The sequence below is a fragment of the Magallana gigas genome, chromosome 3 (genome assembly GCF_963853765.1).
Source record: "Magallana gigas chromosome 3, xbMagGiga1.1, whole genome shotgun sequence".
In the NCBI taxonomy this organism is placed as follows: domain Eukaryota; kingdom Metazoa; phylum Mollusca; class Bivalvia; order Ostreida; family Ostreidae; genus Magallana; species Magallana gigas.
In genome coordinates, this window is record NC_088855.1 from 24,710,999 (window position 1) to 24,727,596 (window position 16,598).

Genomic DNA, 16,598 nt, shown 5'->3' on the forward strand with positions numbered 1-16,598 from the left:
TTTTAAGCGCTCATTATATACCTGGATTTGTGTGAAAAAATCACTAAAATCAGTTTTTCTCTCTTAATAAATGGTAAATATGTTAGCTTTTCTGTCAATTTATATCTTAAATTTATATAAAGTCTTCATAATATGTAAAAATCATAAATATTTTAATATTGGAAGCATAAAAAAATAATCAAAATATCTTCAAAATTTAAGAAAATTAGAGGGAATGCGGGTGAAGCAATATCAATTTTAGTTTAAATATTTAGTCCAATTTAGTAGAACAAGCTGATAGACATTCCAATATTTTATTATTTCATTGATTAAAGAATAGAAACTTCATATCTTAAACAGATGTCTCCATATATCCAAATAACTACATTTATTTTCATCATCTTTTAAGTTGAGAAAAAAGGTAGTGGCCTTGACCTGACCTTTATGCAGAAACAAGATTGTCAAATTTGATTAAACTGATAGAATCATTTGGTTATTTGATCTGTTCGACTGTGTCAAAATTTTATAAATTTCTTAATATATAAGAAGTATGTCTGATAACAAGAAGACTCCTTTCTTAACTTATTCAGAATAGCTTGATAAATATATATTATTATAACAGTAAGTTGATCCAAAGGCTCGGATCAACATGTCGAGTTGCCAGGCGCGGATCATTAGATCAAATAAGACTCAAAGCGTCGACTTTGATCTGATGATCCATGTCTGACAATGATACCTGATCCAACTCTTTGGATCAAGTTACTGTTATAATGATAAACTTTATATACCCTTGTCTATTTAAAAGCTTTAATCACAAAACTATCTTTTTAAAATCAACTGCATGTTGTTTATTTATATAACAAAGCTATTTTGAAACAAGCTCTTTTAAAATGTGCTAAAATAGTTAATACAGACATTATTTAATGTTTACTACGTCATCAGCTTCAGAGAGTGGTGATACGGAATTGGAAAACCACAGTGTGGTGATCCGGAAAATCGGATCACACTCTGTAAAATTGACAGTACCAAGAAGGGAAAAATTGATGGGTATATAATAAAGCTATTTACATGCAGTTACTTACTAGAATTTGATGTAAAAAAGATTGCATGTTTGTTACTACATTATAATTTATACTCACTATTTAAAAAGCAACTCAAATTAAAGATAGTTTTAACTTGGCAGCTGTTGAACACTTTTAAGCAAAAAATACATTTCCATTGTTCGGGTAACTGTCCATCACATCGTGTGCAATGCGGTGTGGATAAGTATATTGTGCTGAATTATCTTGTTTATCAGAATTGGCCCTCTTTATATGTCATTCAACTCAAGAAGTTACTATGTAGTCATGAATCAATTGCCTCAAAACTTTTAGAAGTTTAAGTGCAAAGTCTCTTCAGAGACATAATTGTTGAATTTTTATACTTGCTGAAAATATTACACATTTAAGAGAAATGTATGACAAAATTAGCTAAATCAAGCAATTTGGAATTGTCATAGCTTAATAATGCTTATTAAGGTCTTCCGTTTCCAACGGAAGACCTTATTGTTTTCGTACGATTTCTTTTTCCCTATTATTATTAAGGTCTTCCGTTTCCAACGGAAGACCTTATTGTTATTGCTTTGTTTCTTTTTCCCTATTCTTCTATATTATTATTTTTTTTTCTTACAAATTTTGTGCACGCGAGATCTCGAAAACTACTCAATTGATTTTCATGAAACTTTGGGATCTAATAGAAGATTATATGAACCGTATTGCAAATTTTTTTTATTGATGACGTCACTTCCGGTTTTGAGATATAGTCGTTTTATCGATTTTCAGAGGGGTATTTTGTCGGCAGTACTCCTCTTAAACTATAGTAGATATAAACTTGAAATTTTCAGCGATGGTAGACGGAAGACTGAAATTGTGCATGAAGGTTTAAAATCATTTCGATCGCAAAAAGTGTCGAAGCTCGCCTGGACCCGAAAATTGGGATTAAAAAAACGTCGTAATTTTTTGTGGTTTTCTTTAATTATCTCTTTTCTGAAAAATATTTTGTTAAGACATGTAATGTAAAAATAGTTTCTATTTACAAGACCTTTCTTTTAAAATCAAGAAAAAGGGGCTGACCCCTCAAATTAGGGGACCAAAGGTCTCTAAAGTCTTTAATCTGTAGCCCTTTACTGAACGATTTTTTGTGAAATGTTATAGAAGCAATTATGTTTATCTCACAGTTATGTATCTAAGCAATGTAATGATTTTTCCATGTGTTACGTAATTAAGGGGATAAGGGATCGGCCCCTAAAACCTTTTTTCTTATATATCTCCAGAACAGTAACAAATTTCTAAACACTTGTTGAACAAAATGTGTTTAGAATTAAGTGACCTTTTATTTGATATCAAGAAAAAGGGGCTGGCCTCTTAAATTAGGGAACCAAAGGGCTCTAAAGTCTTTTATCTATAGCCCTTTACTGAGGGATATTTTGTAAAATGTTATAGAAGCAAATATGTTTATCTCACAATTATGTATCTCAGCAATGTAATGATTTTATCATGTGTTATGTAATTAGGGGTTTTAAGGGGCCAAAAGTCCAAAATTCTGATCACCCATATCTCAGAAAGGAAAAATATATTGAAATGCAGTACAGAAGAAAAGTTGTTCAAACTGATGTTCTTAACAATATGCAACCCTCAAAATTTCGTTAAACGGCCCCTATAAGGAGATAAGGGATCGGCCCCTAAAACCTTTTTTCTTATATATCTCCAGAACAGTAACAAATTTCTAAACACTTGTTGAACAAAATGTGTTTAGAATTAAGTGACCTTTTATTTGATATCAAGAAAAAGGGGCTGGCCTCTTAAATTAGGGAACCAAAGGGCTCTAAAGTCTTTTATCTATAGCCCTTTACTGAGGGATATTTTGTAAAATGTTATAGAAGCAAATATGTTTATCTCACAATTATGTATCTCAGCAATGTAATGATTTTATCATGTGTTATGTAATTAGGGGTTTTAAGGGGCCAAAAGTCCAAAATTCTGATCACCCATATCTCAGAAAGGAAAAATATATTGAAATGCAGTACAGAAGAAAAGTTGTTCAAAATGATGTTTTTAACAATATGCAACCTTCAAACTTTCGTTAAACGGCCCCTACAAGGAGATAAGGGATCAGCCCCTAAAACCTTCTTTCTCATATATCTATATAAGATATATATATAAGAACGGTAACGAATTTCTAAACATTTGTTTACAAAATGTGTTAAGAATGAAATGACCTTCCATTTGATTTCAAGAAAAAGGGGCTGGCCCCTTAAATTAGGGGATCAAAGGGCTATAAATTCTTTTATCTATAGCCCTTTACTAAGAGCTATTTTGTGAAAGGTTATTTAAGCTGAATTAGGTATAATAGGTTTATATATCCTAACAATATAATGATTTTCTCTTGCGTTACGTATTAAAGGGACTTGGGACACGATTTGACTTAAAATTCTCAAATTTTATTTTTCCATTTTCAATGTTTATACTGATAAACATAGAAGTTTATAATGCTATGTTAAAATTTAAAACTCAAATATCGAGTTATAAGCAAGATACAGAGTTTATATTTCTTTGTTTTGTAAACAAAGCTCGAATATTGTCATTTTTACATATTCATTTTATTGGTGTCAATCAAATGTAACTTTCTTTTATTGATAATAATGTTTAAGAAGATATTGAATTAGTTTAAATTGTTTTTTACATGTCATTTTGTCTAAGAAATGATAATTCTCTACATTACATTTTTTGTAAACAGCTATAAGACTCGAGCTTTGTTTACATTACTATCATTTCTTACCTCTGTATCTCGCTTGTTACTTGAAGTTAACATCTAATATTTTGGTCAATCATTTAAAATGCACCAATAAACCATTTTAAACAGTAAAAATGAAAATAAAATTTTTGATCTCAAATCGTGTCCAAGTCCCTTTAAGGGTTCTTTAGGAGCCAGAGGTAAACAAGTTTAATCTTTTCTATCTTAATTTGAAGAAATGCAAGTCTTTAAAAAGGCAATATAAGATAAGTTATAAAATGTGATACAATAAAGCATTAGTTCTCCACTCTTTTTTCCATATCACGTTTTTTTGTCGAAAATCAAAGTCGATGATGTCATATTTCCTTCTAAAAATCGGACGGAAGACCTCCTCGTTGCTCGCAACGAGATCATTATTCTTTTTTTTTCTTACGCATTTTTGTGCACGCGAGTTCTCGGGAACGGCTTGGCTGATTTTAATGAAACTTTCAGAACTAACACATATTGGTCTGAACCTTATTGGAAATTTTTTATATTGATGACGTCATTTCCGTTTTAGAGATATTGACGTTTTTAAGATTTTTAGAGGGTCGGCTTGTCCGGTGATTTTCTCCTAAACAAAAACAGATATTTGATTCAAATTTTCAGGGTTTATAGACCTATGTTTGTGGATATGACAGAAGCATTTTCATTCTTCTGTGACAAAAAACACTGAAGCTCGCCTGAGCTTAAAAATTGAGATAAAAAGCGTCATGATTTTTTTGTGGTTTTCTTTGAATATATTTTTTCTCAAAAGTATTTTGTTAAGACTTATAGAACAAAAAAACTTTAAAAAGTCAAGAACTTTCATTTGACATTAGGGAAAAGGGGCTGGCCCTTTGAATTAAGGGCCGAAAGGGCTCTAAAGTATTCTAATAATATCTTTTTAATGTGAAATATTTTGTAATACTTTATAGAAGCAATTATGTTCATCGTAACGTTATGTACCTATACATGACAGTTGTTTACTCCTTTGATATGTATTCAGGGATTTTAAGGGGCCAGCAGTCCGAAATTTTGATCTTATATATCTGAAAATGGAGAGAAATTTTGAAAAGCAATGTTGAACAAAAGATGCTCCAAATAATATCGTTAACAATTTGCAACCAACATTTTTTTGTTATCCGGTCCCTAAAAGGAGTTATAGGGTCGGCCCTTAAAACGATCTCTTCAAGACATCTCGAGAACGGTACATAATTTCTACATACTTGTTGAACAAAATGTGTTTAAAATGACAAGAGCTTTCTTTTTATATCACGAAGAAGGGGCTGGCTATTCAAATTAGGAGCCGATAGAGTTCTAAAGTCTTTTAATCATAACTTTTAATTGTGAAATATTTTGTAATACATTACGGAAGCAATTATGTTAATCGAAATGTTATGTACCTATACATGAAAATTGTTTACTCCTATGTTATGTAATAAGGGATTTTAAGGGGTCAAAAGTCCAAACTTATCATCAACGTCCCAAAATTAAAAAAAAAAGCAATTCTAAGGAGCATTATTGAACAAAATACGCTAAAAAATGTGATTAACAATCTGCAACAAAAACTTGTTTGTTATCCGTTCCCATGATCTCTTCCAGATAAATCAAGACCGGTTACAAATTTCTAAACTTTTTACACAAAATGTATCGAAATTAAAAGACCTCTTAATTGATATGAAATAAAATGTGGCTGGTCCCTAAATTAGGGATCCAACGGGGTGTATAATCCTTCATCCATCGCTCTTTTAGATCACATCTGCATTTCCTGATATGTTTCGTTGATGAAGATAAAAGGCAAGGTCATTTCCTCTTCTAAAAATCGGACGGAAGACCTCCTCGTTGCTCGCAACGAGATCGTGTCTAGTTATTATTATTTTTCTGCCTTTTTTTGTGCACGCGATTTCTCAGAAACGGCTCGGCCGATTTCAATCAAATTTTAGGATGTGATAGATAGTGGTCTGAACTTGATTGGAAATTTTCTAGATTGATGACGTCACATCCGTTTTTGATATATTGAGATTTTTCTAATTTTTATATGGGTATTTTGTCTTCTGTTGTTCTCCTAAACTATAAGAGATATTAAGCTCAAATTTTTACGGTAGGTAAAGGAAAGATTGAAATTTTGCATGATTGTTGTTTTGTATGTTTAGCACTACTGGCGCCAAAGCTCGCCATGGCTCGAAAATTTACATTAAAAAAGCGTCGTGAATTTTTGTGCTTTTCTCTCTTTATCTTTTTTCTGGAAAATATTTTGTTAAAACATGTAATGTAAAAAAAGTTTATATTTATAAGACCTTTCTGCTGATATCAAGAAAAAGGGGCTGGCCCCTCAAATTAGGGACCTAGAGGGCTCTAAAGTCTTTTACCCATAACTCTTTACCGAGGGATTTTTTGTAATAAATTATAACAGCAAATATGTTTATCTTACAGTTATTAAGCCAAGCAGTATAACGATTTTCTCATATGTTACGTAATTAGGGGTTTTTAGGGGTCAAAAGTCCAAAATTTTGATCACCTATATCTCAAAAAGGAAAAATATTTTGAAATGCAGTATAAAAGAAAAGATGCTTAAAATGATGTACTTAACAACATGCAATCTAAAAAATTTGGTTCAGCGGCCCCAAAAAGGAGATAAGGGACCGGCCCCTAAAACATTCTGTCTCAGATATCTCAAGAATGGTAACTAATTTTTAAACACTTCCTGAACAAAATGTCTTTATAATCAAATGACCTTTCATTTGATACCAAGAAAAAGGGGCTGGCCCCTAATATTAGGGACCTAAAGGGCTCTAAAGTCTTTTACCAGTAACTCTTTACCGAGGGATATTTTGTAATAGAATATAGAAGAATATATGTTTATCTTACAGTTATGTATTCAAGCAATGTAATGATTTTATGATGTGTTACGTAATTAAGGGTTTTTAGGGGCCAAAAGTCCAAAATTTCGATCTCCCATATCTCAGAAAGGAAAAATATTTTGTAATGCAGTACAGAAGAAAAGTTGTTCAAAATGATGTTCTTAACAAAATGCAACCGTCAAAATTTCGTTAAAAGCCCCCTAAAAGGAGATAAGGGACCAGCCCCTAAAACCTTCTTTCTCATATATCTCTAGAACGGTAACAAATTTCTAAACACTTGTTGAACAAAATTTGTGTAGAATTAAATGACCTTTTATTTGATATCAAGAAAAAGGAGCTGGCCCCTAAAATTAGGGGACCAAAGGGCTCTAAAGTCTTTAATCTGTAGCCCTTTCTGAGAGATATTTTGTGAAATGTTAAAGAAGCAAATATGTTTATCTTACAGTTATGTATCTAAGCAATGTAATGATTTAATCATGTGTTACCTAACCAAGGGTTTTTAGGGGCCAAAAGTCCAAAATTTCGATCACCCATATCTCAGAAAAGAAAAAGGATTTTGAAATGCAGCACAGAAGAAAAGATGCTCAAAATGATGTCCTAAGAAATATGCAACTTTCAAAATATCGTTAAACGGCCCCTAAAAGGAAATAAGGGATCGGCCCCTAAAATATTCTTTCTCAAATATCTCAAGAACGATAACACATTTTTAAATACTTATTGAACAAAATGTGTGTAGAATTAAATGACCTTTTATCTGTTATCAAGAAAAAGGGGCTGGCCCCTCAAATTAGGGGATTAAAGGGCTCGAAAGTTTTTCATCTGCAGCCCTTTACTAAGAGATATTTTGTGAAATGTTAAAGAAGCAAATATGTTTTTCTAACAGTAATGTATCCAAACAATGTAATGATTTTATTATATGTTACGTAATTAGGGGTTTTTAGGGGCCAAAAGTCCAAAATTTTGATCACCCATATCTCAGAAACGAAAAGGATTTTAAAATGCAGTATAGAAGGAAAGATGCTCAAAGTGATGTCCTAAGTAATATGCAACCTTCAAAATTTCGTTAAACGGCCCCTAAAAGGAGATTAGGGATCGGCCCCTAAAACATTCTTTCTCAAATATCTCAAAAACGGTAACAAATCCCAAACACTGATTCAAAAAAATGTGATTAGAATTAAATGGCTTTTTATTTGATATCAAGAAAAAGGGGCTGGCCCCTCAAATTAGGGGACCAAAAGGCTCTAAAAAATTGTATTTGTAGCGCTTTACTGAGATATATTTTCTGAAATGTTACAAAAGCATAATAATACGTTTATATACCCTGTATTTTTTTTCTTCATGTGTTTACCTTATTAGTGTTTTTAGGGGCTACAGGTAATAAAGTTTAATTTTTTCTATCTTATTTGGAAGAAATGCAAATTATTTTTAAAAAAGCTACGTAAGAGAACTTATAAAAAACGAAACAGAAAAGCATTAGTAATCCACTCCTACTTCCAAATCATGTTTTGTTATCGAAAATCAAAGTCAATGATGTCATATTACCTTCAAAAAATCGGACGGAAGACCTCCTCGTTGCTCGCAACGAGATCGTGTCTAGTTATTTTTCTTTTTTTTCTTACAATTTTTGTGCACGCGATTTCTCAAAAACGGCTCGGCCGATTTTCATGAAACTTTCAGATCTGTTAGATAATGATCCAAACCTGATAGGTTTTTTATTATATTGATGACGTCACTTCCGTTTTTGAGAAATTGACGTTTTAGCGATTTTTAGGGGGGTTGCTTGTCCGTGGAACTTCTCCTAAACTATAAAAGATATCGAGTTCAAACTTTCAGGGATAGTAGACAAAAGATTGTAGATTTGTAATTTAATTTTCATTTTGATCTGTCTTGAAAGGCGCCGAAGCTCGCCTGGACCCGAAAATTGAGGTGGAAAAAACGTCGAAATTTTTTCTGGTTTTCTTTAATTATCTTTTTTCTGAAAAATATTTTGTTAAGACATGATATGTAAAAAAAGTTTCTATTTACAGGACCTTTTCTTTGAAATCAAGAAAAAGGGGCTGGTCCTTCAAATAAGGGGTCCAAAGGGCTCTAAAGTCCTTAATCTGTAGCCCTTTACTGACAGATATTTTGTGAAAGGTTATAGAAGCAAATATGTTTATCTCACAGTTATGTATCCAAGCAATGTAATGATTTTGTCATGTATTACGTAATTAAGGGTTTTTAGGGGCCAAAAGTCCAAAATTTCGATCACACATATCTCAAAAAGGAAAACTATTTTGTAATGCAATACATAAGAAAAGTTGTTCAAATTAATGTTCTTAATAAAATGCAACCTTCAAAATTTTGTTAAAAGGCCCCTAAAAGGAGATAAGGGATCGGCCCCTAAAACCTTTTTTTTTATATATCTCCAAAACGGTAACGAATTTTTATACACTTGTTGAACAAAATTTGTTGAAAATTATATAACCTTTCATTTGATACCAAGAAAAAGGGGCTGGCCCCTAAAATTAGGGGTCCAAAGGGCTCTAAAGTCTTTAATCTGTAGCCCTTTACTGAGAGATATTTTGTGAAATGTTATAGAATCAAATGTGTTTATCCTACAGTTATGTATTCAAGCAATGTAATGATTTTATTATGTGTTACGTAATTAAGGGTTTTTAGGGGCCATAAGTCCAAAATGATGATCCTCCATATCTCAGAAAGGAAAAATATCTTGTAATGCAGTACAGAAGAAAAGTTGTTCAAAAAGATGTTCTAAACAAAATGCAACCTTCAAAATTGCGTCAAACGGCCCCTATAAGGAGTTAAGGGATCGGCCCCTAAACCTTCTTTCTCATAGATCTCCAAAACGGTAACGAATTTTTAAACACTTGTTGAACAAAATTTGTTTAGAATTAAATAACCTTTCATTTTATATCAAGAATAAGGGGCTGGCCCCTAAAATTAGGGGACCAAATGACTCTAAAGTCTTTAGTATATAACCCTATATTGAGAGATATTTTGTGAAATATTATAGAAGCAAATGTGTTTATCTTCAATTATGTATCAAAGCAATGTAATAGTTTTGTCATGTGATTTGTAATTAGGGGTTTATCAGGGGCCAAAAGTCCAAAATTTTGATCACCCATATCTCAGAAAGGAAAAATATTTTGAAATGCAGTACAGAAGAAAAGTTGTTCAAAATGATGTTCTTAACAATATACAACCTTCAAAATTTCGTCAAACGGCCCCTATCAAGAGATAAGGGATCGGCCCCATAAACCTTTTTTTCTCATATATCTCTAGAACGGTAACAAATTTCTAAACACTTGTTAACAAAATGCGTTCAGACTAGAATTAAATGTCCTTTCATTTGAATGCAAGAAAAAGGGACTGGCCCCTTAAATTAGGTGATCAAAGAGCTCTAAAATCTTTTATCTATAGCCCTTTAATGAGAGCCATTTTGTGAAAGGTTATTAAAGCTAGATTAGGTATTATACGTTTATATATCCTAACAATATAATGATTTTCTCTTGCGTTACCCAATTAGGTTTTTTGGGACCAGAGGTAAACAAGTTTGATCTTTTTTATCTTAATTAAAAGAAATGCAAGTATTTAAAAAAGCAAGAGAACTTATAAAAGGCGATACAATAAAGCATTAGTACTTCACTCCTTTTTCCATAACATGTTTTGTTGTCGAAAATCAAAGTCGATGATGTCTTATTTTATTCTAAAAATCGAACGGAAGACCTCCTCGTTGCTCGCAACGAGATCGTGTCTAGTTCAATCTATATTTCTAAACCAAGACATTGTACTGGACCTGCTGACAGGTCAACTCCTGTCAGGAGAAGGAAACTGGGGATGTATCATCAAGGGCAAGGATCATTTGATGTACATGACAGGCTTAGATGCTGCATCTGAGTGGTAGGTTTTGGATGCTGGAGTTTGATTAAACTATGATTTCTTAGAGAAAAGTGGGGCCACAAAGTTGGATGGGGGTTATAGGTATAAAGAAAAATTTTACAAATACTAAAACAAAAAATGGGGTTTGGGATTTCACATAAAAATATGTCATAGGTCATTTGGCTAAGGTCAAGGTCACTGGCAGAAAAAGTGCAAAATTTGTCTGGTCCATTATATCTTTCTTATGGAGAAGCATTGGAAGGTCTTACTTCACACAAAGATTGCTTATGACCTGGGGGTGTGTCATAACCTTGACCCAAGGTCATTCGGGCAAGGTCAAGGTCACTGGTAAGAAAAGTGCAAAATTCGTACCAGGTCCATATCTTACTTATGGAGAAACATTGAAAGTTCGTACTTCACACAAAGATTGCTTATGACCTTGGGATGTGTCATTATCTTGACCGAAGGTCATTTGGGCAAGTTTAAAGTCATTGTTAAAAAAATGCATAATTCTTGTCTGGTTCACATATCTTGTATTAATGGAAATTATTAGTAGGTAAAATTTGACACAATGCTTGCTTGTGTCAGGCCACATAAAATTAATTGTTAGATTCTCATCCTTGTCTGCCACTCTGAAAATGACCTGCCCCGATGTACTTGATCTTTTTTTGTATGGAAAAATTGTATGGAAAAAAATTAATGAAAAAAAATAATCAGACTCAGTATACTTAAAATTCAAAACATTTAATGGCTGCTTGACATGTGGATTAAGGTCAAGATCTAGTAAATGAAAGGTGCCTACAGGTTTATAAAATTTAAAATATAAATTCTTTCAATGATGCTTCATAACAATAGCTTTGTTTGATAGGGTGTACGGGGCTAAAATATTTGGTAAACACAATGAAAAAACATGTTTTAAACTGTCATGTTCAATGAAATATGAAGGAAATAAGGAACAAACTTCGGAGATTTGTCCATTTTTGACAAATAAAATATATCTAGAATGTCTACAATCTCTTCCAAATAGGAATTAAACAAGCTCTTGACCTCCCCTTTAAAATGATGTAAAATTGAATATAGGTATCGGGATTACTTTTTCTATGATTTAACATAGAGTGTCAAGAATTTCTTTAATTTTCTACGTAATTTTTGAAGCCATAAGTACGGGAAAAAGATTCTTCAAATAAATTATGACGTCATAATGGTTCTAGCACCAAACAGACACTTTGGAATCATTTACTAGATCTTATTAAGGCCCCGCAAGGATTTGCGGGTGCCCTATAGTAATCTGTCCGTCCGTCCTTCTGTCCGTCCGTCCGTCTGTCACTCTTCTGTCCACAAATTTTCTTTTTTTTTCTAATAACTTTTTTCATGGTTGCCCAATCAAGTTCAAATTTGGTATGGTAGTTCAGTAGGCAGAAATACATATTTTGATGCTAAGTTTGGTTCTCTATGTCTTCTGGTTTGGAGCTGGGGTGGTGGGGTAAATTCCTTAACTATGCATAATGATAATGGGCAAAGAGAGATAACTGCTGAGAATGTTACCATTGTATACAGTATTTGGAAGGCTGTGCAATATTTGTCCTTTGGGATTAATTAACCTTCCACAGAAAGAAAATCATTGAGATTAATTACTGCACTACCTGTGTCTTCAAAATGAACTTTGTATTGAAGTTAAGGTTAATTTTGAATGATGTATAGTATTGTGTACATTCTTAGAAATATGGATTTAAAATATATAATATTCATACTTTATTTTGGTTAAAATACCGTACACAATGATTTATGAAATTTTATTGAATTCTAAAATCAAAATATATATTAAGATATCCTTTTTCACTATTTTATTTTTTAATTATTAATTTTATTTTTTTCTGCCTTTATGCTGTTAATTTTAACAGGTAATCAGATAATAACCCCATTCTGTCATTTCTGAAAAAAAAATCTTATTGTAAATTTAGAAGAAAAGGATGAGAGAGCAGAACAATTAATCCCCTGGGATTAATTATCTTGCCTGCTGCAGAAAATTTAGAGGCTTATCTCTATCTGTCATATGAAGATTAATGAACACCTTTGTCTGCAACTGATGTTTGTTTTGAAGTTGAGGTCAACCCTGGGTGATACAATGTATTTGCATTCACTGAAGGCTTGCATTTTATAAAACACCTGTTTAAATCTTTTTTAAATACACATTTCATTTAGTTTTTTTTACAAGACATGAGGTTATCCCTGTTTTATGCAGATACAAGGTTACTATTTTGAGTTTTTGGACATTCAGGAATTATCTTGAAATTTTAAAAATACAGTTCTTACTTATAATTTTCATTTCTTTTTTTTACCACCTTATATATATTGCAGTTCTTTACATCTTATGCCGGGCATTTATTTTTCATCATTGTTAATATAAAGAGGATGGAATTCAAAGTTTTTTTCACTTCTCTATATTAATTGTCATAGCGGGGCCCTTCCTGACTGGTCAGTTTTCTAGTTTGACCTTATAACGTTTGATTCAAGTCATGATTGTTATCATAAGGATGCAAATATCTCCATGCATTAACAGTTAAGTTGAAATAAAATGGAATTTTAAGAATAGAAATTGGTTTTTTTCTGGGGGGGGGGGGGGGGTAACATTTATGAGCTTGCTCACAGTACCTGTATTTTTAATCTGTTCAAATATCTCCATGAGTAATTGCAAAAAGGAACAATTGAATTACTTTTTCTTTCTAAAATTAGTTTTCCAGGAGGAATGATGGATGATACAGATCATGACTTGATAACAACAGCTTTGCGGGAGACACAGGAAGAAATTGGTTTGAAAATTCCCAGAGAAGCTGTTTGGGGATCACTTCAGAGCTTACCAAGCAGAGTAGTATAGTTGAACCTTTATTCATATTCTATGATATTTACATTTGATGATAAATTTCCAAATATGAGCCTTTTGATGTGCAGAAATTTTCCTTAATTAATGTGTAAATTTTTTAAGTGGTCAAGAGATCATATTTATGAGATCATATTTATGCAGATGTTACAAAGATCATAGCAAATGAAAGCTTATGTTTTAGTTTTATTGTAATTAGGAACATCTATTAATAAAACAATTATATTTATATATGTAAACAATCTGATTTTATCATATGCATTTCATTCACTTTCTTTTTAAAAATTGAGAATTTTTAGATCCCCGAAGTCACTAAGAGCATTAACAATTTTACATATGTAAACAATCTGATTTTATCATATGCATTTCATTCACTTTCTTAAAAATTGAGAATTCCCTTGCTTCTTCATATTTAGTCATTAATCATTGAATATCAGTTTTTAAACTTTTTAGATAAACAAATAGACTTGTTAATAGTATAATAATAATTGGCTAACCATAATCCCTGATAAACAGTACATGTAAAATGATTTTGGTATGAATACCAGATGGTGATTCAGTTCAGAGGTAGCATATAGAGCTAGTAATTTTTTGTTTCAATGTCCACAGGGAGAGTTTCTGTCTGCCCCTGAGGGATGGGAGGTTGTTTTAAATAGAACAAGTATACTAGCCACCTTGTTTTAGTTAATCTATGAAAACATATACAAATAAAACCTATCTTGAAAGTTAATGAATTTGGGAAATTTATTTTCTATCAAAGCCTTGTACCTTTCCAATACCAGGTCATGTACTCTATTATGATTTTCAAAGTTTTTCGCCAAAATTATAGATTTCATAGTCCTTTTTAGCTCACCTGAGCTGAAAGCTCAAGTGAGCTATTCTGATCACATTTTGATCGTCGTCCGTCCGTCTGTCCGTAAACTTTTCACATTTTCAACATCTTCTCAAGAACTACTGGGCCAATTTCAACCAAACTTGGCACAAATCATCCTTAGGCAAAGGGAATTCAAAGTTGTGAAAATTAAGGGCCACACCCTTTTTCAAGGGGAGATAATTATAAATCATCAATGAAAATTTTTGAGAAATTTTCAAAAATCTTCTTCTCAAGAACCATAAAGCCAGGAAAACTGAAACTTGTGTGGAAGCATCCTCAGGTAGTGTAGATTCAAATTTGTGAAAATCATGACCCCTGGGGGTAGGGTGGGGCCACAATGGGGGGTCGAAGTTTTACATAGGAATATAAAGAGTAAATCTTTAAAAATCTTCTTCTTAGAAATAATCAGCCAGGAAAGCTGAAACTTGTGTGAAAGCATCCTCAAGTAGTGTATATTCAAAATTGTGAAAATCATGACCCCCGGGGGTAGGGTGGGGCCACAATGGGGGGTCGAATTTTTACATAGGAATATATAGAGTAAACCTTTAAAAATCTTCTTCTCAGAAACTAATCAGCCAGAAAAGCTGAAACTTGTGTAGAAGCATCCTAAGGTTGTGTAAATTCAAAGTTGTGAAAATCATGACCCCCGGGGGTAGGGTGGGGCCACAATGGAGGGATCGAAGTTTACATAGGAATGTATAGAGTAAATCTTTAAAAATCTTCTTCTCAGAAACTTATCAGCCAGATGATTCTTTATAATTGTTAAGACTTTTGCTCCAGGACAATTCTTCGGCCTCACAAGAAGGTTCAGAGTTTGATGTAGCTTTATATCCCATATATAAACAATTGTTAAAGATCCTTTTGAGAACTGCAATACTCAACATGTGATATGACTATAAAATCATCCTGTTAGAAAAGGGACTAATGAATATAAACATAAGAATATCCAGGGGGAAAAATGGATTTTATTTATATAAGATCTACATGTATTATTGTACATTGTCCAGATAGTTTATATTATGACTCCATTAAGCTGATTTTATCACACCTATTGTTCCTCAGGTGAGCGATGTGGCCCATGGGCCTCTTGTTTGATATCAGATTCTTGGTAGCAATCCATGGGCGACGATTAAAGGATCTCATTTTAATCATATATATAATCAACGGATTAAAGTCAATATATATGATAACCCGAAAAGGAGAATAGTGATTTTTATTTAGCTGAGTATCTGATTATACGGTAAATAGCTATTATTTTTTTTAAATAGAATGGAAAAACTTTGGTGACTCCAATTATAGCAAGCATTGGTGAACTACAGAACCATAATCTACACCTGAACAAGACTGAGGTATAAAGTCAAATTGTCTCGACACATTTGCATTTAGCAGATTAACCACCATTAATTCTGTACCTGATCACTTGCTATTCTAAGTGTTTTAACATTTTTTTAAATTGTTGTAGGTAGAACGTGTTTTTACAAGGACAATTTCATCTCTTTGTGATAGAAAAAATGTTGGATCCACTCAATTTAAAAGAGGAAAGTTACCATCACTCAAATCTGGCTATACGCTTCCTGTATATCTTGGGGGAGAACATCGAATATGGGGACTAACTGCAATTACTCTACACATGTTGTTGCCGATTCTGGCCCCAGGACTATACAAATTTAATTTGTTGCATAAAAATTGATTATATGAAGTACATGTTAAATGATTTATAGTCATTCTGAATTACCATCGGTGAATATGATGAATGTTTTTGATTTATGTACACTGATATCTAATTTATTCACTATTGTTATGCTATTGTGGATATGTAAATACATTTTCATTGGAAATCTTAAAAATTATCTTGTTAAAAACCATTCTGATTGCACACACAAGTACTCTGAAGTTGACATTAAAAAGATGCTTGAGTTTCTGATAGACAACATCTATCTAGTTTTTGAAAATCAAGTCTTCCAACAGTCTGTTGGAATTTCCATGGGTACCAATTGTGCCCCATTGTTAACAGACCTATTTTTTTATTCTTATGAAGCAGAATTTATTCAAAAACTTGTACGTGAAAAAAATATAATGGACTCGATATATCCCAGTGAACTTGAAATAAAAGATACCACAGAGTCTGTGTCATATGTTTCATATTTGGATATTTTACTGGAAATGGACATTGATGGTAACCTAACAACAAAACTTTATGATAAAGCGATGACTTCAATTTTTCTATAGTCAACTTTCCTTACTAATGTATCATTATACCTTCATCACCTGCATATGGTGTTTTTGTCTCTCAGTTAATTTGATACACAAGGGCATGCTCTTCGTATAAACA

General features: G+C 32.3%; 1 protein-coding gene across 1 annotated transcript; it reads left to right on the top strand.

The window, feature by feature from the left end:
• The first annotated feature begins 921 nt into the window (after positions 1-921).
• On the top strand, positions 922-16,373 carry LOC105324348 (mitochondrial coenzyme A diphosphatase NUDT8). Its single transcript, XM_034482429.2, has 5 exons — positions 922-1,026; positions 10,418-10,535; positions 13,248-13,383; positions 15,535-15,615; positions 15,729-16,373. The coding sequence occupies exons 1-5, from the start codon at positions 1,023-1,025 to the stop codon at positions 15,954-15,956; spliced, it is 567 nt and encodes a 188-aa protein (XP_034338320.1). The 5' UTR covers positions 922-1,022; the 3' UTR covers positions 15,957-16,373.
• Positions 16,374-16,598: the final 225 nt, after the last annotated feature.

What these genes read in the sequence shown, in the direction of transcription:
- LOC105324348 (XM_034482429.2), top strand. An exon ending in TTAGATGCTGCATCTGAGTG is followed by an intron (nt 10,536 to 13,247) that starts GTAGGTTTTGGA and finishes TTCTAAAATTAG; the next exon opens with TTTTCCAGGAGGAATGATGG. An exon ending in TACACCTGAACAAGACTGAG is followed by an intron (nt 15,616 to 15,728) that starts GTATAAAGTCAA and finishes AAATTGTTGTAG; the next exon opens with GTAGAACGTGTTTTTACAAG.